The following is a 23,183-nucleotide window of genomic DNA, read 5'->3' on the forward strand; positions in this document are numbered from 1 at the left end:
TTTTCCTTTGGCATTTGCATAATATATATTAATACAAAAGTACTGGATGTACATAAAGGGGACTATGACTTCAATTCTCTATTTGTGTTAAAATTTTTATCCTAATGAGGTAAGTCTAGTTTCTCCCCTGTATTTCAGAGTAAGCTTTTTTTTATTTAGCTGCCAGTAGATGCAAGTAATCATAGTCTAGATTCTCAAAGAGGTAGCTGTGTTAGTCTTAGAATCATAGAACTAGAAGGGACCTAGAGAGCTAATCAAGTCCAGTCCCCTGCTTTCATGGCAGGACCGAACACCATCCACATCATCTCTGACAGATACCTATGTACTGTAATCTGGTCTTAAATATCTCCAGTGATGGAGATTTCACAACCTCCCTAGAAAATTTAGTCCAGTGTTTAACCACTATGACAGGAAGTTTTCCCTAATGTCCAACCTAAACATTCCTTGCTGCAATTTAAGCCCATTGCTTCTTGTCCCATCATCAGAGGTCAAAAAGAACATTTTTTCTCCCTCCTCCTTGAAACACCTTTTTAGGTACTTGAAAACTCTTCTCTTTTCTAAACTAAACAAGCCCCATTGTTTCAATCTTCCCTCATAGCTCATGTTTTCTAGCCCTTTATATTTTATAGACCTTTTCAGTCTGTAATTTTTTAAAAAGGAGTAGTTCTGTAGCACCGTAAGAGTCTGACAAAATGTATATATACATACAGAGTATCATGCACTTTCCTGGGCAAAACTCACTTCCTCAGATGCACAGAGTGGAGAGAAAAGGGTGAACCCTCAAAAGCAATCACAGGAAAAAGAAGTGGGTGGAGAAGTCTAGAGGCTATCCTCCCACACCATACCCCTCTCTACAGGGGTAGCAAACGACTATTTTCTGCATCCAGAATGCAGCAAGTGAAGCCCACGGCTGAGAAAGTCCAGGTCCAGATTTTTGCAGGAGCCACGGTTTTATCCCCCCGGAGAGGCAGTCCCTCACATCACAGGTTTTCCGTGACTAGACCAGCCGCCCAAGCGCTGGCAGCCAACAGGCGGAGGATAACCCTCCCCCCACAAGCACTGCCCCAGCAGCCCGCCTTTTAAAAAAGGCCCCGTCCCCCCGCAGTGTGGCTGGGCTTCGTGCAGAGCTGCGGGCGGAGCGGCGGGAGGGTCGCGGAGGGGCTGCCTGGCTGCGGGGAGTGCGGCGCCCCGCGGCACGAGCCGAGGCCGCTGGGCTGGGGCGGGCGAGCGGTGACTCCGCGGCCAGGGCGCCCCCCGCCCGAGCTGGGCGGCAGCCGAGCGGGATGGGGGCCGGCGGGGCGGGCGGCAGGCGCCGGTAGCGCTCGCAGCGGCTGCTCCGCCCGCGCGGGACGCCGCATGGCTCCGGGCAGCGCCTGCGGGCGGCCGCGGCTGCCCAGCCCGTGAGGCGGCGCGAGGCGGGCCGGGCTGAGGGGAGCCGGGCCTGAGGCCCCTCCCCCGCCGGCCGTTGGAGCCGGGGCGCGAGTCCCCTCCGGGCCAGGGCCGGGGTCGCCTCCCTCCGCAGCCCGGCGCCGGCCGGCGGGGAACATGGCGGACCTGGAGGCGGTGCTGGCCGATGTCAGCTACCTGATGGCGATGGAGAAGAGCAAGAGCACCCCGGCGGCGCGGGCCAGCAAGAAGATCAGCCTGCCGGAGCCCAGGTACCGCCCGCGCCGAGCCCGGATCCTCCCCGGGCACGTCGGAGACCCGCGCTGGGCTTTGCGCCTTGGGATCCCCCTTGCTGGGGAGAGCCAGGGGAGCTGGAACCCCGCGCCCCGCGCCAGCAGGCTGGCCCTGGCAGAGCAGGCACCTCCAGTCCCTGGGGAGAGGCCCCGGGGCACTGGCTGGCACTATATGGCCCGGCTGGGTGGCTCTGCTCCCCATCCCTCCAGGTCCTGCTACCCATCTGCCTGGTACACAGAGCCAATCGATCTGGCAGAGCCCATGGGCTGGGACTTCAAGGCCACTTGTCTCAGGCTCTGAGACCCCTGGCAGCAGGGTCTTCTTAGACCAGAGTTTTCCAGGGAAATAGCTGTTGAGTCCTCTCCCCTTCTCCAGGGGATGCACTTCTCCACTCGTTTGCAGGCTTTCTGGGATGTACTCACTGCCCCAGGCTTGTGGTGGGCACAAGCCATATGTGAGACAGAGGGTGGCATGTGTTAAAGCCCTTGTGTCCAACCAGTTCTGAAGCGAACTTATCACACTCAACTGGATAGATAGCCACATGTGGCTAGTGGCTAGCAGTTGGACACCACAGCGCGAAAGAAAGCCTATTTGCTTTCAGCTATGGGGGTTGGTATGCAGAAGATATAACTCGGTGGTGCCTGTGGAGGATGTGTACTAGGTGTACTAGGGGTGGGGACCCTAAGGCATGAGAACAGGATGTGGCCCCCTGCTTGCCTGCAATTTGTTTAGGGTTTAGGGTTCCCTTCCAGCATTGGGGAGCCTGCACTGGTGCTCTAGTCTCTCCTCCTGCTCCACTGCTGGACTGGAACTCACAAAATCTACTAATCTGGGTGTCCCTATGCTCTAGTGTGTGAGGGGAATGTGGGGAGGGTCTTTGTTATTCTCAGTTGGGGGGCACGTACGTGAGGGTGTGATTTTGGTTTGGTTTGGTTTTTGCTTCTCACTTGTGTGTGCCTCCCAACTGATTTTTCTGTGGGTCAGTGGCCCCCAACCCAAAATAGGTTCCCTGACCCAACCTTAAGGTGTGAGGAGATGAAGGAGGGAATGCAGGCATGGATTGTGTCAGAGTGCAAGGATTTAACAGCCTTGAAAAAGTGCATATTCAGTTTGAGTCCATCCATAAAACCTGCTTGCCACTTAGACTGTGATCTTGACCTACTGTGATGATGAGAAAACAAATGTCATTTTACTTGCTCTTCCAAAAAGGAAAAAATAATACTCCAGGATCTTGGGGTAACAGAATTTTGCCAGGCAGTGAACTCCAGTTCCTGCAAATGGCAGGTAAAGGTGGTGGGAGGCACTCAGAGACCCAGATACAGGACATAGCAGTCTGTTAACTAAATAGCGAATCCTACCCACACAAAATCCCAAAAGGGGAATAAAAGCAGATAATTTAAATGTTAAAAGAGACATCGTTATTATTTGTTACCTCTCCGCTGTGGCAGTGATGAGACAAGATACAATATTAATCTAGTTCTAGACAGTCTAAGTAGGAACAGGAACACAGCTTGCATTCTAATTACACTGTACATGGAAGATGGAGACCTGGAGAGAAGCATCTTAGATAGCTTTTGATGAACATAGCACATGGCTGAGAAGATGTGAGTCCACTGATAATATTCCAGATTGAGAGCTAAATTTAAAAAAAGAAACAGATCCTTTCTGGTGTGCCAAGTTATTACACAATAACTCACTACTGCTCTATTGTGAGTATAATAATTAGTGAGTCTACATTGAAGCATTTATTTAAAGCACTATCTGGGGACATTTTTTGGCAAATATAAGCATTCGATTTCAAAAGAATTTTCTAGGCATTTATTTGATTTTAGTGTCTATGTAACTGGCTGAAAAACTAATTGGCAATGTAATGCACTTTGGGCATAATCTAACCATAGAATCATAGAATGCTAGGACTGGAAGGGACCTTGAGAGGTCATTGAATCCAGTGCCCTGCTCTTATGGCAGGACCCAGTACTGTCTAGACCATCCCTGATAGACATTTATCTAACCTACTCTTTATATATCTCCAGAGATGCAGATTCCACAACCACAGTGATTAACCATTTTTCCTAATGTCCAACCTAAACCTTCCTTGCTCCAGTTTAAGCCCATTGCTTCTTGTTCCATCCTCAGAGGCCAGGAAGAACAAGTTTTCTCCCTCCTCCTTGTGATACCCTTTTAGATACCCGAAAACTGCTGTCATGTTCCCCCTCAATCTTCTCTTTTCCAAACTAAACAAGCCCAATTCTTTCTGTCTTTCTTTGTAGGTCATGTTCTCTAGACCTTTAATAATTCTTGTTGCTCTTCTCTGAACTTTCTCCAATTTCTCCACATCTTTCTTGAAATGTGGTGCCCAGAACTGGACACAATACTGCAATTGAGACCTAATCAGTGCAGAGTAAAGCGGAAGAATGACTTCTCGTGTCTTGCTCACAACATACTTGTTAATGCATCCCAGAATCATGTTGGCTTTTTTTGCAACAGCGTCACACTGTTGACTCATATTTAGCTTGTGGTCCACTATAACCCTTAGATTCCTTTCTACCATACTCTTTCCTAGACCGTCACTTTCCATTCTATCTGTGTGAAACTGATTGTTCCTTCATAAATGGAGCACTTTGCATTTGCCCTTATTAAACTTCATCCTGTTTACCTCAGACCATTACTCCAATTTGTCCCGATCATTTTGAATTATGACCCTATCCTCAGAGCAGCTGGAACCCCTTCAAGCTTGGTATCAACTGCAAACTTAATAAGCGTACTCTCTATGCCGACATCTAAGTCGTTGATTAAGATATTGAACAGAACCGGTCCCAAAACAGACCACTGTGGAACACCACTTGTTACTCCTTTCCAGCAGGATTGTGAACTGTTAATAACTACTCTCTGGGAACGGTTATCCAGCCAGTTATGTACCCACTTTATAGTAGCCTCATCTAAGTTGTATTTGCCTAATTTATTGATAAGAATATCATGCGAAACCATATCTAATGCTTACTAAAGTCTCGATATATCACATCCACCACTTCTCCCTTGTCCACAAGACTCATTATCCTATCAAAGAAAGCTGTCAGATTGGTTTGACATGATTTGTTCTTTACAAATCCATGCTGACTGTTCCCTATCACCTTATTATCTTCTAAGTGTTTACAGATGATTTTCTTAATTACTTGCTCCATTATCTTTCCTGGCACAGAAGCTAAACTGACTGGTCTGCAGTTTCCTGGGTTGTTTTTATTTCCCTTTTTATAGATGGACGCTATATTTTCCCTTTTCCAATCTTCTGGAATCTCTCCTGTCTTCCATGATTTTCCAAAGATCATAGCTAAAGGCTCAGATACCTCCTCTCTCAGCTCCTTAAATATCCTAGGATGCATTTCATCAGGTCCTGGTGACTTGCAGACATCTAGCTTTTCTAAGTGTTTTTTAAACTTGTTTTTTTTTAGTTTATCTTCTAAACCTATCCCCTTCCCACTAGCATTCACTATGTTAGGCATTCCTGTATCATAAGACTTCTGTAATTTGTCCTAGTTTCCATTTTTCATATGACTCCTTTTTTGATTTTTAGATCATGCAAGATTTCCTGGTTGATCCAAGGTGATCTTTTGCCATATTTTCGATCTTTCCTACACAGTGGAATAGCTTGCTTTTGAGCCCTTAACAATGTCCCTTTGAAAAACTTCCAACTCTCTTCAGTTGTTTTCCCCCTGTCTTGCTTCCCATGCAACCTTACCTACCAGCTCTCTGAGCTTACCAAAATCTGCCTTCTTGAAATCCATTGTCTCTAATTTGCCATTTTCCCTTCTACCATACCTTAGAATCATGAACTCTCTGATTTGATGATCACTTTCACTCAAGCTGCCTTCCACATTCAAATTCTCAACCAGTTCCTCCCTATTGTTAAAATCAATTCTTGAACAGCTTCCCCCTAGTAACTTTTTCAACCTTCTGAAATAAAAAATTGTCTTCAATGCAGTCCAGGAACTTATTGGATAGTCTTTGCCCCTCTGTATTCGTTTCCCAACATAGATCTGGATAGTTGAAGTTCTCCATCACCACTAAGTCCTGTGCTTTGGATGATTTTGTTAGTTGTTTAAAAAAAGCCTCATCCACCTCTTCCGCCTGGGTAGGTGGCCTGTAGTAGACCCCTAGCATGACATCACCGTTGTTTTTTACCCCTTTTAGCCTAACCCAGAGACTCTTAACATGTACATCTCCTATGTCCATCTCTACCTCAGCCCAACTGTGTACATTTTTAATATATAAGGCAACACCTCCTCCCTTTTTTCCCCGCCTGTCCTTCCTGAGTAAGCTGTTCCCTTCTATACCAATATTCTAATCATGTGTATTATCCCACCAAGTCTCTGTGATGCCAACGATGTCATAGTTGTATATATTTATTAGCACTTCCAGTTCTTCCTGCTTATTACCTGTACTTCTTGCATTTGTATATAGGCATCTAAGATACTGATTTGATCTTGCCTCACCGTTCTGCCTTGTCCCTCCTTTCTCTCTGCTATTATAGCCCACACTCTCTCCCATTTCCGACCTATTTCCCAAGTCTGCATGTTCTTCACTTACCCATGGGCTTTCGTCACCTGTCTGTGTCGAACCTAGTTTAAAGCCTAGTTTAAATAACTTGATCCTTAAACTTGTGATCTGCAGAGCCATTTTCTGCTGGACCACAGAAATTTGAGACCACAGCAGTGGGATATGGGAGAGATGTTTCTTAGGAAATAGTAGACTGAATATGTTGTATGACTATTCAACTAATACAGAACCTGATCTTGCAATGTGCTCCACTTGTGTGTATGCAGATTCCAACATTGCTGTCCCCTTTCTTTTTCCCTTTAATGGCAACACCATATTTTCCTCTAAAACCAGATTCCCAAATTATGCATGTTCTGTGAAATACTAGTAAAATCTCTTGCTATTCTTAGCTATTCTTGTCTTCAAAGACATTTTGCTTCTTGGATTTAAAAAACATCAGACTTCTCTCCTTTATTCTATGCATTATGCAACAAGTAAAAGTTTACCTGGAAAATTTTATATGTATAGTTTTGTTACTGATCAATATCTATGTCATATGGAACTGCTTTGGTTCTCTGCACATCTCTACCATTCTACATAAAAATATGAAATACAGGCAGTCCCCGGGTTACATGGATCCGACTTACATCGGATCCCTACTTACAAATGGGGTGAGGCAACCCCGCACTAGCTGCTTCCCCCCACCAGACCAGAGAGACGCGAAGCTAGTGCTCCCGCCCCCCCAGCAGACCAGGGAGACGCGGAGCGGCTTTTCTCAGCAGATACCTCAGCTTGAGAATAAAGGACTGAGGGAAGTGAGGTGTGGGAGAATAAAACTGAGCTCTGGAGAAATGTTTGGCTAGAGTTTCCCCTACAATATGTACCAGTTCCGACTTACATACAAATTCAACTTAAGAACAAACCTACAGTCCCTATCTTGTACATAACCTGGGGACTGCCTGTGTAACATAAAACAGGTTACGAGAACTTTCTAGACGGCTTTGAATTCTAAGTTTTGCAATGAGAATACCAAGGAAACCCCAAAAGTCTGAGAGTCTATAAGTGGAGCCTGTGTCGATACAAAATTGGTATCCGCATCTGCAGGGCTTGACAAAGTATTGAATCTAGTCGCCCGTGGTAAGTAGATTTCATCCAGGCACCCCGTTCTTTTGCGGCACGCGCATGTGCAATGCAGGTCTTGTACATGTGCAGTATGGGGCTGGCGAGCGGCTTTCGCCGCCATTCATCAAGCCCTGTGCATCTATATCTGCAAAAATGAATCACAGGTATCTGCATCCACATCTGTAGATGTTGATACTCATGGATATAAAGCAGATATCTGCACATTTGCAGGGTTCTAGATTCAAAATTTGTATCTATATCTGTATCTGCAGAAATGAGCTGTGGGTATCCATGTCTGCGGATACCAGCAGATATTCATGGATTTATGCAGTTTTAACTATAAGATCTTTAAAGAATTAACAGGATACCAGTGGAGATGTAAAAATTGCACAATTAAAAGCTTGCTAGTCGTTTTTAAAGTCCAGTAACCTTTTTTTTACTGGACAGATTTAGGGGCATATGTTTTTCTTGGGGTACGTAAACATTAATACTAACTTATAATATTTGTGTATGTCAGAGATAGAATTTGTCCATTAATATTCATCAAACTTCTGGAGACCTTATGCAAAATGTTTGTAGTTTTACATTCTTCCACATGATGGTTAAATACATTATTTTGTTCAGTGTCAGCTGTTGATGATGCTCTGTAGATAGATATGCTCTGTAGATACACCATATATCTAATGCCAGTGGAAGCTTTGATGATGGTGACATGTAGGAAAAAAACATGATTTGGAGACTTCATTGAATAAGTGTGTTTTAAGGTGATTATTATTCCAGTGCTGTTTGTATTATGGTAGAGTTTGGATGCTCTAGTGTGGAATTGAGTGGTGAGTTCCATTGTGGAAAGTGCTATACAAATTTGGATAGACAATGCCTTTGCTCTAAAAAGCTTGTAGCCTAGTGCGCTGATTCTGCAAAGACTTAAGCAGGTGACTTCAATGAGATTGCTCATGTGCACACCTCTTTGCAGAATTGAGGCCTAAATTGAAGTCAGGTGCAACTATAGAATTTAACAAGCTGTAGGAAGGAAAAAGGAAGTGAGATTGAGGATTACTTTAATTCAATTATATGTACTGAACATCTTCCTTGCAAATTATTTGTGTTGTTAATTTAAGCATTAGCAACTCTCATCTAAGCCATCATGGTTTGAAGAAAATAAGAAACTTTACAAAGAGAGGGCGCAAGTTGCTGACAGTGTTTCCTGTAAGCTTTGTGCTCAGGCAGTCATGAGCAGTGATTCAAATGCAGCTCAGCTGATGAGCAGAGTTCCCAAAGCAAGCAGCATGTTTTTACTGGTGGAGTACATCCTCACATGCATCAGTGTATACAAAAAAATTATTCTGCAGATGAATGGAAAAATTAAGGGGAACATTGGTTGCAGGTATAAGTGGTGGCAGAGAAAAGGCACTTAACGAGGCTTAGCAGGTGGGAAGAGGATGAAAGGAGGCATAGGTGTAAATGAGAGCAAAGATTGATCTGAAGGTGCTTTAAATGGTTGGGAACTAATTACCATAAAAACTTTTAAATTGAAAACAGAGATATCTTCAATCAATAGGAAGTTTTCACAACTTTCCTAGTATCAGATGTCTTCATAGTGGGTTCTGGGCTTTTGTAGATCCCTTTAATTAAAAAGTGCACATTATGTCAGGAGCATTTATACTCTTGTACGTCACTGATATACTGGTAAAATTTTAAATAATGTACATTAGTCATGCATAGCTGATACCTTCCTTTATTAAAAAACAGGAATCTTAGTTTCCATGCTAAAAAGCCCCCAAAATCCATGTTTTTCCTGTGATTAAAATGAAACTCTGAACTTTAGTTACCATAGCCACAATATATACAGGTATCAGCTGAACAGTGTTTTATTGATACATTTACATTTTCTAAGATGACACCCTGAGCCTGACTGCCCAGAGCTGATAGCCTGAGTCTCACCTATTCTCCTGATTATCCGAATTTTTCATTATCTTCTCTGGCCCTGGTCCTTATTCAATCAGATAATTAGGATTCCATGTAGGGATGTAAGCAAGTAGTCGACTGGTTGACTACCCAATAAGCCTAGACTTACCGGGTAGTCAAGTGAACTACTTGCATTCTGTCCCTCTCCTGCCATTGACTTTGTATCAGAGGCAGCAAGGGGAGAAGGGAAGCAGAAGCCAGTGCTGGGGGGAGCCATCTTAACAGTCTGTTTCCCCCAGCACTGTCTCTGCAGTGCTGTCTGTCCCCACTTGCTGCTGCCTCTATCAGAGACAGCAGTTTGTAGGGGAGGCAGAGGAGGTTGCCGCAAAGGGGATCACACTTGCCATAGGCAGAGGCTGCTCTGACATCAGCCCATTTGTGAGGAGGTCCCAACTCCCTGCTGTGGACCCCCACAGACAGGGACTGCTGCTGGCTGGGTAGGGAGCCCTTCTCAGTTCTGGCTGGCTCTGGGACCAAACCTTACTGCAGCACTGCAATTTAAATGGCAGTTAGAGCCTGCTCCTCCCTTGCCTTTTGCATTGCAGAGCCACAACAGGGATTGGTTCCAGTGCGAGCCAGGACTGAACTGGTTCTTCCCTTATCGATTAATCAAGTAGTCGTTACAAATTCTGTTGGCTACTCAATTAGTAAGTTAACCTACTTTTAACATTACTACTTCTAAGGGATATTGCTATTTTTTCACAACAAAATGTAAAAACTGATGATTTTCTATAAAGATACAAATTCTGCATTTTTCTGTGGCAAATGGATTCTAGGATCCCTGCTGAAAAGTTAAGACGTTAATTAAAAAAGCCTACTGAACAGTAAAGTTTTCTTTGCGTTACAATTTTGAGACCAAATATTTATGCAAATATATTTCTGATTTCTCTGTTTTTGTGCTATACCAATTGAACAAACACAGCTTTCAAATGTTAGGATTCAAGCAACTGTTATTCTACCGTATTGCTGTCAGTCATGGGTACTGACAATATCTGCATCCTCAATCATTTGTTAGAACAGAAAGAAGGTCTTTGGAACAGAACAGTGACATGGGATAACTGGATTCTAGTTTTCAGGAAAAAAGGTCTTTGCCTCATTACAATGTTCTTTTATAAAAGCAATACATAATTGTAGTAGTTATCTGCAACAAGCAGCCATTGTCTTGTGACAGCATGCTATTCCACTGACATTATCTCTCTAAGAAATAATGCAAATGTTTTGCTTCTGTGTTGCAGTCTGTCATTTGAATGAAACTGCTGGTATACCTGTTGCCACAATCTTATTTTACTAAGATAAAATTGGCGAAAAATGAAGTGAGTTTATTACAGTGAAAATTTGAGGGGCATTCCTGTTTTTGAGGAAACAACCATATTGTAGGCAGAATACAATTCAAAGCTCCATGCCAAGACTTAAACTTTTCCCCCCACCGAGTTTATTTGCTATTATTGGCTGCAAGCATGGTTATTATTGAGTTTGCGTAATACACCTTCAAATAATTATTTACTAAATTTGTTAAATTTTAACATTTTGCATGAAAGAGAAGAAAAAAATAAGCTGACAAAATGCTGAAGGAGAGCTGTTTAAAAAGTTTTTGAACAGCATCACAACAAAAGTGATGACACTTCTTTCTGTATCTCCCCTCATCTGCCTTTCTTTCTCCCTTCTATTTCCTCCTTCCCACTCTGTCCCTGGGTCAACAAAGCTCTTATCTCCAGAACAAGTGCAGTATATTTTATTTTACATTGTTTTTCCATTAAAGTTCCCAATTCTGCAGTTGGATCTTCATGGGTGGACTGATGTTGGTAACTGAATGGGTATCTGAAAATATGGATTAGTTTGCAGGACTGGGGCATAAATTGGGAAGAAAAAGTGAGATTCTCCCTTTATGAACAAATAGTGAAACTGCCAGTATTTGATTCACAGTTATTCTATATGTAGAGATGAGAGATCTAGGAGTAAAAAGGGAAATTAACCAAAGAGGTTTTATGTTTTTTAGAACAGTTTTTCCTTCAGAAGTTTCAGAAGCAAACGTTATTTTCTCTCATGTACATTTTGGATTTTTTTTTGGTCATAGCCAAATGAGCAAAAGGATAATAGAGCATTTCTATTATTGGCAAAAGCTTGAAAATTCTGATGAGAGGTAGGAGCAGATGATTTGTAGTCATAATTCAGAGCAGACAGGGAGCTGAATAGTCCTATTGCAGGTACTGGCAAAAAGCTATTAAGTGACTAAATACATGTTTGCACACTACTTAGCAATGGTTTGGCCATTCTGAGAAAAGGGATTTACATTATGTACCATTAATAATGGATTAACTGTACAATGATCCAGCAAAATGAACAACCAGAACCAATATGAATTTAAGGAATGGTACTTTGGAAACAGCTGTAAAGCATCTCTGGACTTTGAGACCATTCTAGTTCAGTTTTTATAAAAATCACTCTTGCTCTCAGTAGACAAACACAAAGAGTGTAATAATGAAGCAAGCATAAGCTACATCTATCCAGGCATTTTTTTTTCTTTTTTTGCTCTGTTACAAACATAGAAGTTTCTTGTCTTGTCTCATCCTCTAACTCAGTGGTCCCCAATGCAGTGCCTGCGGGTGCTATGGCGCCCGCCGGGGCATTTGTGTGTGCCCGCCGACAACCTGGGCTGGGCCTGCCCCCGGCGCGCGGTGCACTGGAGGCGCCGGCCCCAGGCGCGCAACACGCACTGGCGCCTGGTGCATGGCGCTCGGGTGGCCCCAGCCCCAGGGCACATGCGGGCGTGTGGCGCCAGTGCCGGCCCCAAGCGCGCGGCTCGGGCGGTGGCGGCTGCCCCGGGCCCACGGCACAAGGTGCACATGCCGGCGCCGGGTGCAAGGACATCCCCATCCCTGGCGTGCCCCAGAATGCGTGACCCCGCCCCGTGCGCCCGGCGCATGAGTGGCCCCACCCCCCCGGGCGCCCGGCACATGATTGGCCCTGCCCCCAGGCACCCGGGAGCCTCTAAAGGTTGGGGACCACTGCTCTAACTTCTCCACTTATCCTTATGTCACTGATCCATCTTCTGTGGCTCTTTCCCCTTACAATATAAACAGGGGTTGGAGAATGTCTACGCATGGGTAAAAGACCTGTGGCACAGCTGTGACTGGCCAGGTCAGCTGTCTCAGTCTTTTGGGGCTAGTGATATCAGGATAAAAATTGCTGTTTTGATGTTTTGGCTGAGTCTGGATTAGGGATGTTAGCGAGTAGTCGACTACCTGATAAGCATAAGCCTCTATGAGAGGCAGACCATGTCCTTCTTGAAATCTTGACCTCTCTTGGCTTCTGTGACTGCCCTCTCCTGGTTTTTCCTCTTACCTCTCTATTTGTACCTTCAGTGGGTACTCCTCAACTCCCTTCGAAGTTTCTGTACAGATTCCATAGTGGTATCATTGGCTCCCTTCTCTTCTCTCTTTATACTTTATTCTCTGTGTAAACTCTAGGGATTTCAGTGTGCTTGAGCTTATTGGTTAATATTGTCCACTATATGCACTCCCCTACCCCTTGCTGGGGAGGTGGGAGCTGGTGCCTACGAGAAGCCATTTTTTAAGCTGACTTTCCACAAGCATTGGATCCTGTGGAGCTTACTGCTCCCTTTGAGCAGATGCTGTGCCTGACCGCTGCTGCCTTTATCTGGGCAATAGGGGGGCAGAAGGGGAAAGGGAAGGCCACTCTGGCTTGAGCTCGCTGTGGACAGAGGCTGCTCCATGGATGCTGGCGCAGCCTCTGTGTGGGAGGGGGTCAGGCCTCACCAGGACAGGGAGTGCTACAGAAGCAGCTGCAGGGGGCAGCAGGTGGGAGCTGATCTGCATGGGGAGCTAGTTTTTAGACCAGTTTCTGCCTGCTATCACACGCTACTGTCTCTGACTATCTGGGGAATATTGAATAGTCGTGTAACCATTACAATTTGATGAGGTTACACGACTGTTCAGTTATACTTTATCTAATATCCCTAGTAATCTCATCTACAACTAAGGATGTAAAATCCTGTTTACTCAGTTAATGGACTAAGCAGGATCTCACCCTTCTCCTCGCCCCATGCCCTGCATGAGGGGCTGCCACTGCCACAGTTTGTACAGAGCTGCTACCTTGTAAGACTATGGTACTGATAGAAGTTTCTGATTCGTATGATTGTAAGGAACTGGTCCTGTAAGATATTGCTACCAGAAGTAGTATAATCCTACAAGTAGCAGTTACATACAGTTCTTTGTGTAGAACTCCCTTTAGGGACACTGCTACCAGTAGCTGTTTCTGATATGTATGATTGTTAAGAAACTGCTATTATAAGACATTGCTACAGAATGTAGCACAGTCTTATAGGGAGCAGTTGCATACGTATAAAGTATAAGAAACTACAACTGTAAAACACTGATACCAGATCTAGCAAATTCATATAGACCCAGTGATTGTTACCATGTTTCAGTCTTCTGTCACAGTGCTCCAGTTGAGGTTTATTCGGCATTAAGTAGAGCAGAAGAATTCTTGTGTCTTGCCCGCCCCTGCTCCTCCTTTCTCCTGCTCTGCCCTTGTTCTGCCTCATCCCTGCACATTGGCAGCAGGGAAAGTGCAGCAAGGTGGCTCCAGCTCTCTTTGCTCCCCTGGCTGCATTGCTTCACTCCCACCCATGCATTTTGTGAGGGTTGTGACCACTCATGCCCCTCGTCCACCTCTGTCTTAAGCTATTATCTAAAGCACTGATGAAGATTTTGAACAGAAATGTGTCTAGAACTGTTCCCTGCAGGACACCACTTGTTATGACCTTCCAGCATGACTGTAAACTACTGATAACTACACCCTGGTGTACATAAGGAAAAAGCACTATTTTCCGACCAGTTTTCCCCCAATTTATTGTAGCTCCGTCTAGCTTACGTTAGTATAAAAAACTTTATTAATGTTAAGATATACTTTGTCATCCACCCCCTATTCCCATCCACAACGTTTGTTACCTTGTCAAAACTATCAGGTTGGTTTGACTGCTTATTTATTTGCTCTATGATCTTTCCAGGCACACAAATAAATGTCCTTATTTCCCTTTTTATAGATTGGCACTGAAGTTGTCCTTTTCCATTCTTCTGAAATCTCTGCCATCTTCCATGACTTTTCAAAGATAATAGATAATGGCTCAGATACCTCCTTGGTCAACTCTGAGTATTCTAGGATTCATTTCATCAGACCAATATGACTTGAAGACATCTAATTTATCTAAATAATTTGTAACTTGTTCTTTTCCTGTTTTTGTCTTTAATCCTACTTCATTGTCACTGGCATTCACTGTTAAGAGTCCAGGAACTGGTCCTGTAAGATCAAAGCATCAGCTTTGTTGGTGAAACCAAAACAAAGAATTCATTAAGCACTTCTGCCATTTCCACATTTTCTGTTATTCCCCCACCCCCCCCCATTGAATGGGCCTACCCTGTCCTTGGTCTTTTCTATAGAATGTGTTCTTGTTACCCTTTATATCTCTAGTTAGATTGAGATTGATTTGTGACTTGGACTTTCTATTTTGTGCCTGTGTAATTGTGTTATTTGTTTATATTCATTCTTTGTAATTTGATTTAGTTTACACCTTTTGTGGGACTCTTTCTTGGGTTTTAGATCATTGAGGACACCATGGTTAAACCAGGGTTGTCTCTTGCCATATTTCCAATCTTTTTTACTCAGTGGGAAAAGCTGCTAGCTGTCTTCAAATATTTTTCCCCTGGGACTTACTTGCTTCCCATGAGACCTTACCTACCATCTCTATGAGTTTGCTAAAGCCTGTCCTCTTGAAATGTTTGAAATGCTTGAAATGTTGTGAAAAGCTGATGTTTATCAGTTAACATTGAAATGGTTACACTCCCACCTCTGCATAGCTCTGCACTTTGTAGGCAACAACTCCCACTGGCTACGATTACTGGCCAGTGGGAGCAACTGGGGTGTAGCTTGCAAGCAAGTGTACATAAGGACATAAGAACATAAAAATGGCCATACTGGATCACACCAAAGGTCCATCCAGCCCAGTATCCAATCTGCTGACAGTGGCCAATGCCAGGTGCCCCAGGGGGAGTGAACCGAACAAGGAATGATCAAGTGATCTCTCTCCTGCCATCCATCTCTGCCCTTCTGACACCATTCCTTACCCAGCCTGGCTAATAGCCATTAATGTACTTAACCTCCTTGGCTACGTCTACACTGGCCCCTTTTCCGGAAGGGGCATGTAAATTTCAGCAGTCGTCGTAGGGAAATCCGCGGGGGATTTTAATATCCCCCGCGGCATTTAAATAAAAATGTCCGCCGCTTTTTTCCGGCTTTTAAAAAAGCCGGAAAAGAGCGTCTAGACTGGCCCCGATCCTCCGGAAAAAGTGCCCTTTTCCGGAGGGTCTTATTCCTACTTCAAAGTACTTCAAAGTTAAGTACTTCAAAGTAGGAATAAGACCCTCCGGAAAAGGGCACTTTTTCCGGAGGATCGGGGCCAGTCTAGACGCTCTTTTCCGGCTTTTTTAAAAGCCGGAAAAAAGCGGCGGACATTTTTATTTAAATGCCGCGGGGGATATTTAAATCCCCCGCGGATTTCCCTACGACGACTGGTGAAATTTACATGCCCCTTCCGGAAAAGGGGCCAGTGTAGACGTAGCCCTTGAATTTATCTAGTTTGCTTTTAAACACTGTTATAGTCCTAGCCTTCACAACCTCCTCAGGCAGGGAGTTCCACAGGTTGATTGTGCGCTGTGTGAAGAAGAACTTTCTTTTGTTTGTTTTAAACCTGCTACCCATTAATTTCATTTGGTGGTCCCTAGTTCTTATATTATGGGAACAAGTAAATAACTTTTCCTTATTCACTTTCTTCACACTACTCATGATTTTATAGATCTCTATCATATCCTCCCTTAGTCTTCTCTTTTCAAAGCTGAAAAGTCCCTGTCTCTTTAATCTCTCCTCGTATGGGACCCGTTCCAAATCCCTAATCATTTTAGTTGCCCTTCTCTGAATCTTTTCTAATGCCAGTTTATCTTTTTTGAGATGAGACCACATCTGTACACAGTATTCAGGATGTGGGTGTACCATGGATTTATATAAGGACAATAAGATATTTTCTGTCTTATTCTCTATCCCTTTTTTAATGATTCCTAACATCCTGTTTGATTTTTTGACTGCCACTGCATTGACGTCTTCAGAGAACTATCCACGATGACTCCAAGATCTCTTTCCTAATTAGTTGTAGCTAAATTAGCAACCTTCATATTGTATGTATAGTTATGGTTATTTTTTCCAATGTGCATTACTTTACATTTATCCACATTAAATTTAATTTGCCATTTTGTGGTCCAGTCACTTAGTTTGATGAGATCTTTTTAAAATTCTTCACTGTCTGCTTTGGTCTTAACTAGCTTGAGCAGTTTAGTATCGTCTGCAAACTTTGCTACTTCACTGAGTGTAGGGATAGAGCTCCCTGTGCAGCTCTTCACAGAGCCACTTCCTTCTGCAGGATGCAGCCCACAGCTTGTCTGGATCCAGCTGATGAGGCTCAGGGTCCCTTGCCTCATGCAACAGAACAAGATGGTGCTGGTGCTAAAGTCATGCAGTGCAGAGGGGTCAACAAGCCTCGGAGCCCCTCCCCCACATGGCTTCAGCAGCAGTGCTGGTTGCCCTATTGCAGGGGGTGGGAGGGAGTCCAGAGCATCCCAGACTGTTGGCTCTAGGTTTTCCATCCCTGCCTTAGAGGGATCTATAATTAGGCAGCTTCAGTATTTTGGATACCAATAGAGGACTTTTTCCTAGAATTGACCTGATAATTACTAATCTGGGTATGTGTAGACGAGGGGTCCTTAGTATCTGGAGCAGAGATTTCCCATCAGGCAGTGCTTCCCTGCTTTCTGTGCCCCAGAGTTCAGTGTGGTTCTTGCGTTGGACTTTCTGTTCTCTGTTCTGAATACTAATGGAGTGACATGCATGAGGCTAGGGGAGCACTCAGGCTACGTCTAGACTTCAAGCCTCTTTCGAAAAAGATGCATCTGACAAAGTGGGTCTTTGATCATGAAAGCTTATGCATATATCTGTTAGTCTATAAGGTGCCACAGGACTCCTTGTCGCTTTTGAAAAAGAGTGTCTAGACTACAACCAGTACTTTTGAAAAAGCAAGCCGCTTTTTCAAAAGAGAGCACCCAGGCAGTCTGGATGCTCTCTTTCGAAAAAGCACAGTTTGCATTACATAGCGCCTTTTTTCGAAAGAGCACTTTTGAAAAAAAGCATTATTCCTCGTAAAACGAGGTTTACCGCGGTCGAAAAAACTGCCGCGTTCTTTTGATTTACTTTCGAAAGAATGCGGCAGCAGTCTAGACAGAAAGGCCACTTTTTTTGAAAAAAGCCTGCAGTCTAGACACACCCTCAGAGGGGTTTAAGTGTGTCTTTTCTCAGGGCCGGCCCATACCATTTTGGCACCTGAGGTGGGGAGCTCAAATGATGCCCCTGTGCTACCTTTTCTCCTGCCTGCCTGTTATGTCTCTTGTGCCCTCCTTCCTGCAGCACAGCTCTCCACAATCTCCGTGCATTTAGAGCAGAGAGAATGTGTATGCACCAGCAGCAGACGCAATTTTCTACACTCTGGATTCTAGTGGCGTCCCCCTCCCCGAAGTCTGGCACCTGAGGTGGCTGCCTCAGTTCGCCTCATGGTAAGGCCAGCTCTGTCTTCTCTTGTGTGTTCTGATCGGCTTTGGTTCAAGCAGAGACAGGGCTGTGGCAGTGTTTTTCATTAGGCTGACAGGCTAGATATTATGCCCTCATCAATCAAGAACATAGTGCTATAGCAATATAAATAAAAGTTAACAAGTGCAATAAGAGAATAAAGAATTGCTAAAATCAGTGACTACTGTTTACTAAAATGTTTTTGAACATTAGCTATTAAAATAAAACAAATAGTACAGTGACATGCATTGCACAGTGTAATATAAGTAAGAGAAATAACATTTGCAAAGGGGCAAAACTGTAATTAAAATGGGTTACAAGGATGGGAGTGTAATTCAGGGAATCAGCAACAGATAAGACAAATTTGTGAAATGTTATGAGACTTCATGTTAACATACTAACTGGCTATGTCTACACTGTGCATTCTTGTGCAAGAAGATATGCAAATGAGACTCAGCGATTAATATCACCGTGTCTCATTTGCATACCTAATGAGCTGCCATTTTTGCGCTAGGGGCTTTTGCGCAAGTCTACACTGCTTCTTCTCGTGCAAAAACCCCCTCTTGAGCAAGAGCCGTTCTGCCACTTATTTTCATGCAGAACGGCTCTTGCACAAGAGGAGGTTTTTGCGCAAGAAGAAGCAGTGTAGGCTGCTTCTTCTTGTGCAAAAGCCCCTTCCACAAAATGGTGGCTCATTAGGCATGCAAATGAGGCATGGCAATATTCATCTCCATGCCTCATTTGCATATTTTCTTTCATAAGAATGCACAGTGTAGACATAGTCACTGAGTATAGCTGGCTGGGGAAATGCAGGCAAAGGCCGATGTTAAACTCTGACGAGTGTGACTGGGTTTCACTGGCAAAGCATTGACCCGTGTTCACCAAGATTTCCAAACTGTTTCCAAGACACTTGGGACTAGGGACCAGGAAGGGTCAGAACTAATAAGAGTCTTTTAAATATTCACACTTCTTCCAAAACGGCATGTCAGATATTTTACTGCCTTCTGTCTCCTGTCTGTATAGCAGTACAGCTAGAGAAATGCTGTGGGGGTCTAGCAGTGAGAACCAATGAATTAGGATAGCTGTATCTTTAAGAACACAGTCAGGAAGCTGCCCTGTTCTCCTACACAGTTCCCAGAAAGAGGTAACAAAACCCCTTGCCTGCCTCCCACCTCTGCCTTTGCACTCTCAGCAGATGGCTCATCCCACTGGGGTAACTGAACCTCCTATGTTCCTTTCTGGGTGGGGTCAAAACTCCTGCACAGTGGCTGGCAATGTTCCCTCCTGAGCTAAGCTCCGGCTCTTACTCCCCCCCTCCTGATTTTTTCCTCCCTCCACTCCTTTTCTGCCTCACCCTAAAGTGGCTTGAACCCCAAAGCCATTACATTTCTGCACTCTGACCTTCGACACTCACTTCCTCGGTTTTGCCCCCTTTCTCCCCTGTAAAAAGCCTCTAGAAGATTACTACAGAAAGCGAGGGCAGGGCAAAGGGCAGTGGCTTCAGTAGAGCTCCCGAGCATCTCAGTGCATCTGGTTTGAGTTAAAAAACAAAAGCAGGTTTGCGCAAATAAAAAACCCCTCTGCCACGGCCACTCTTTGACTGGTACCTTATTCCTCCTGGGGTATCTCTGTGTCTCTCCAGCAGCAGAGTTTACCAGCTGCTCCTCCCTCCACTAGCCCTGATTTTGCCTACAGCACTGATCCTAACCCTGCCTTCAGCTGCTTCACTCCTCTGTCTACTTAATTTTCATCCCCTTTCTCTATTTAACCCCTTTCCTCCTTTTTTAACCCCTTTTAAATGTAGTAAGCAGAAACTTATACATAGTAAGGAGGGGTTTCCGCACAGCTACTGAGCATGCTCAGTAATCCTGAATTCTTCCTAAATATTAGCACAGTCTGACAGGGAGCAGATCTCTTTGCTAGCTCCATCTCACTTCTTGATTACTGCAACGTATTTTTCTTTGCCTTTCACTAATGCAATATTTCCTCATTATATCCATTTTGAATTCCATTGCAAAGATAATTTTCCTTTTCTGTCATTTTCATTTTCCTTTGCTTTGACCATTTCACTCCTGTCTTTTGACCATGTCACTCCTGTCTTTTACCATGTCAGCTCCCTCTTCTTGCTCTCCTTTGCCTATTATTTCAAACATAAGCTGCTTGTTTTCATGTTAAGGCCCATCACAGCCTATCCTCACTATCCCCACCCTATCTCTCATTCACTGTAGAAATGTCAGCTTCTGCCTCTCATCATCCAGTGATGTAGCCTCCATCACCCACTTCATAAATTTTCAAACAAGCCCCTTTTGCTTTTCTCGTATGGACTCTTACACTTGGGTGGATCTTTCTGTAAACATTAGCAAAGCCACCTCCTTAAAATCTCTGCTTAAATCTCTCCCCTAGTGGGCTGATACTGATATTTTTTGTTCTAGTGCTCCTCCATCTTTGTGTCTTTATCCATCTGTTGTTGTCTCTTTTCTTATATTTAGATTGTAATTTCTCTTGGACAAGAGCCATCTTTTTATTCTCTGTATGCAGTGGAGTCATGATCCATGACTAGGGGGACCTAGGCACTGTAATAAATAATGTATTGTTTGCATTCAGTTCCACTTACTAAATGTAATAAACTTTGAATGGTGTGTGTGTGTGCATGTGTAGGATAACATTTTCAAAAGAGCTAAAGTCCTATTTTGAAAATTAGCTCAGCACAATTAAGCAGCCTCTTAGCTCAAGTCATTTGGCATGGGCCAGCCACTGTTTTTTAATTGCAGTAAGGACTTATAATGGGACTAGGGGGCAGGGAGGGGGACATGTGCCCTGGAGCCAGGCAATTCAGATAGGCCCACAGTTCCCTAACTGTTTAAATCATAGTAGGAATGTTGGACAGAGCACTCTGGGTGGCACTGTGGGCTAGTTGCCTGCAGCCTTACCCTTTCCACTCCGGCCCTGCCACTTCTGGTTGTATGGAGTAGGCTTCCCCAGCCTTGCCCAGGGCCCTGCAAGTTTGTTGGTCCCTGATTGCAGGATAATAGATAGGGTTCTAATTGAGTAATCGATGGCATTTCCATTGATTACTTGATTAGTCGATTAAAGGGGGAGTGGGGCACTCACCTGGGTGTGCCTCTGCCTTTTAAATGAAGTAAGAGCCCTGCAGAGGCACAGCAGTTGGGACCCGGAGCGAATAAGGGGATTGCTGTTTCTCCAGCTGCACCTCTGCCTCCCTTGCCCCCTTTTAAGCTGGCTCCTCCCTGCACCTGCTCCTGCTCGACCTTCCCCCTTGCTGCCTTTGATACAGAGACAGCAAGGGGCGGTGGGGAAGCAACTAGTCGACTAGTGACTCAACTGCTCAATAAGCCTAGGCTTTTTGGGTAGTTGACTAGTCGCTTACATCCCTAGTAGTACACATACTCTTAGGAGCCTAACCCTCATTAAAAGTTAATGAAATAATGATGGGGGAAATAAAGTAAATTGGACCCTGATCCTGCAAACATACATGTGCTAGTCTTGACATGCCAGGAATGTCATTGACTTTGATGGGACTCTGCATTTTACTTTGCAGCTACACATGCATCTGAATATTCACAGATTTACAGCTTAAGGATAAACCCAGTTACACATACATGTTGAGATAAATTCATTGCTGTGTAAGGTTGTGTTACTCCTATTGAGGCCAGTTGCATCCTTTTATCAGTAATTAATTTTGCCCATTTCTTTAGTATAGCTGGGTGTGAAGTCCTTTCACCAAAATCTATTGTTAATATAGTGGTAAATCTATAGGTTATAGACTAATCCCCCCCCCCCCCCAAAAAAAACCCCCAAGTCATTTTAAAACTATGCTCCAAATGTTCATTGAGGATTTTCTCCTCTGTACTTGACATCACTTTGCAGCTATTTATTTAAACTTTAAATTATTTTTATTTTGAGTTTTATTTTTAGATTAGCTTCAGAAGGCCTCAGTAACATGTGCTGGACAGAGTCCACATTAAGCAAATTCACTTAATAAGCATTTTTTGAGACAAAGGACAAGAAGAAAAAAAACAAACAATATTCTAAATTATATTGTCTTGTATTTTGAGAGAGATTTAAACTGTTCCCGCGGGTGGGGACGCTCGGGCCGTGAAGCCTCTTTCCTCTGCTGCTGTCGGGGGAGGGGGTTGGAGCCGTATGTCCTCTTTCCTCCCTGCTGCTCCAGGGATGCTGGGCGTGTGCTCAATCTTCCCCTTCCTGTGGTGAAGACAGGGCTTCAGCAGAGGGGACAGGGCTGTAGGTGGAGCAGCGGGCCTTCCTCTCCCTGAAAACTTCTCAAGTCTTCTCAAATGTTCTCTGTGACAGACAGTGTGACTTGTTACCCGCACAAATTTCATTATCCCTTCCACACTGTAGGGACACACACCTTTACCCAGTTGCTAGGGCTCAAGATGCAACCCTGTGAATTTACACACCCACCCGTACCCAATTCCTAGGGCTCAGGGTGTAACAACCCGTGGGTTGGCAGGATCTTTAGCCACTTGAAAGAGCCTCACACAGTAATGTCCTTATCCTGTATTTATTGACAATTCCCAAACAAGCCGAATGCACATGCTAAGCACACAGTGTCATGCTCACCAATTCTGATAAAGGCAGGCAGACTTCCCCTGTTGGCCAGGCAATATCAGTCTCTCTGGTCTTAGGCTGTGTCTCGGAGGTGAGTGCGTCTTCCCAGGTCTTCTTTCCAGGTCTTGCCCCTACTCCTGGTCCTCTTCTAGCCTTTTCTTCCTTCTGTTACTCCTGATGATCTTCTTCTCCTTTTCCTTCTTGAACCCCAGCTTATATAATGAAATCCGAGTCTTGCTTAGCTATACCGTAACCAATTATTTTAGTATAATTTGACTAACTGATCATAACAAAATTACCTACCCAATCATACCACACCATCTTAATTGATTTACACCTAACAATATTAATTATACAGCAGACAGAAACAGTTACAAACCAGGCACAGATCACGCAGTCAAACAATAGGAAAGCGTAGTGACAATGCTCATAGAATGAGGATTCCACAACATCCTCTATTGATGAGCAGTTTCTTGCCAGACAGAATGGTGTTACGCACAAATTTCTTTACTCATCTTGAGATCTGTTTCTTTATCTGGTGACAGTGGGGGAGCTATCAGGGCAACTTCCCTCCTCACAACCTGGTGTGACTCTTTGTAATACAA

General features: G+C 44.1%; 1 protein-coding gene across 7 annotated transcripts in view; it reads left to right on the forward strand.

Moving 5' to 3' along the window:
- The first annotated feature begins 1,272 nt into the window (after positions 1-1,272).
- The window catches only part of GRK3 (G protein-coupled receptor kinase 3), a 196,940-nt gene continuing 175,029 nt past the window's right edge, over positions 1,273-23,183 (forward strand). For 6 of the 7 annotated variants that reach the window (XR_012896033.1, XM_075898873.1, XM_075898875.1 and 3 more), the window contains exon 1: positions 1,273-1,658. Coding sequence is in view for 5 of the 7 variants with exons in the window: in XM_075898873.1 (XP_075754988.1) it covers positions 1,546-1,658 (113 nt within the window). In the remaining 2 variants the exon portion in view is untranslated. Of the gene's footprint in view, positions 1,659-17,826; positions 17,973-23,183 lie in introns of all 7 variants that reach the window. The other variant, XM_075898872.1, reaches the window with a different exon arrangement.

Source organism: Pelodiscus sinensis, chromosome 15 (assembly GCF_049634645.1).
Source record: "Pelodiscus sinensis isolate JC-2024 chromosome 15, ASM4963464v1, whole genome shotgun sequence".
NCBI classification, from domain to species: Eukaryota; Metazoa; Chordata; order Testudines; family Trionychidae; genus Pelodiscus; species Pelodiscus sinensis.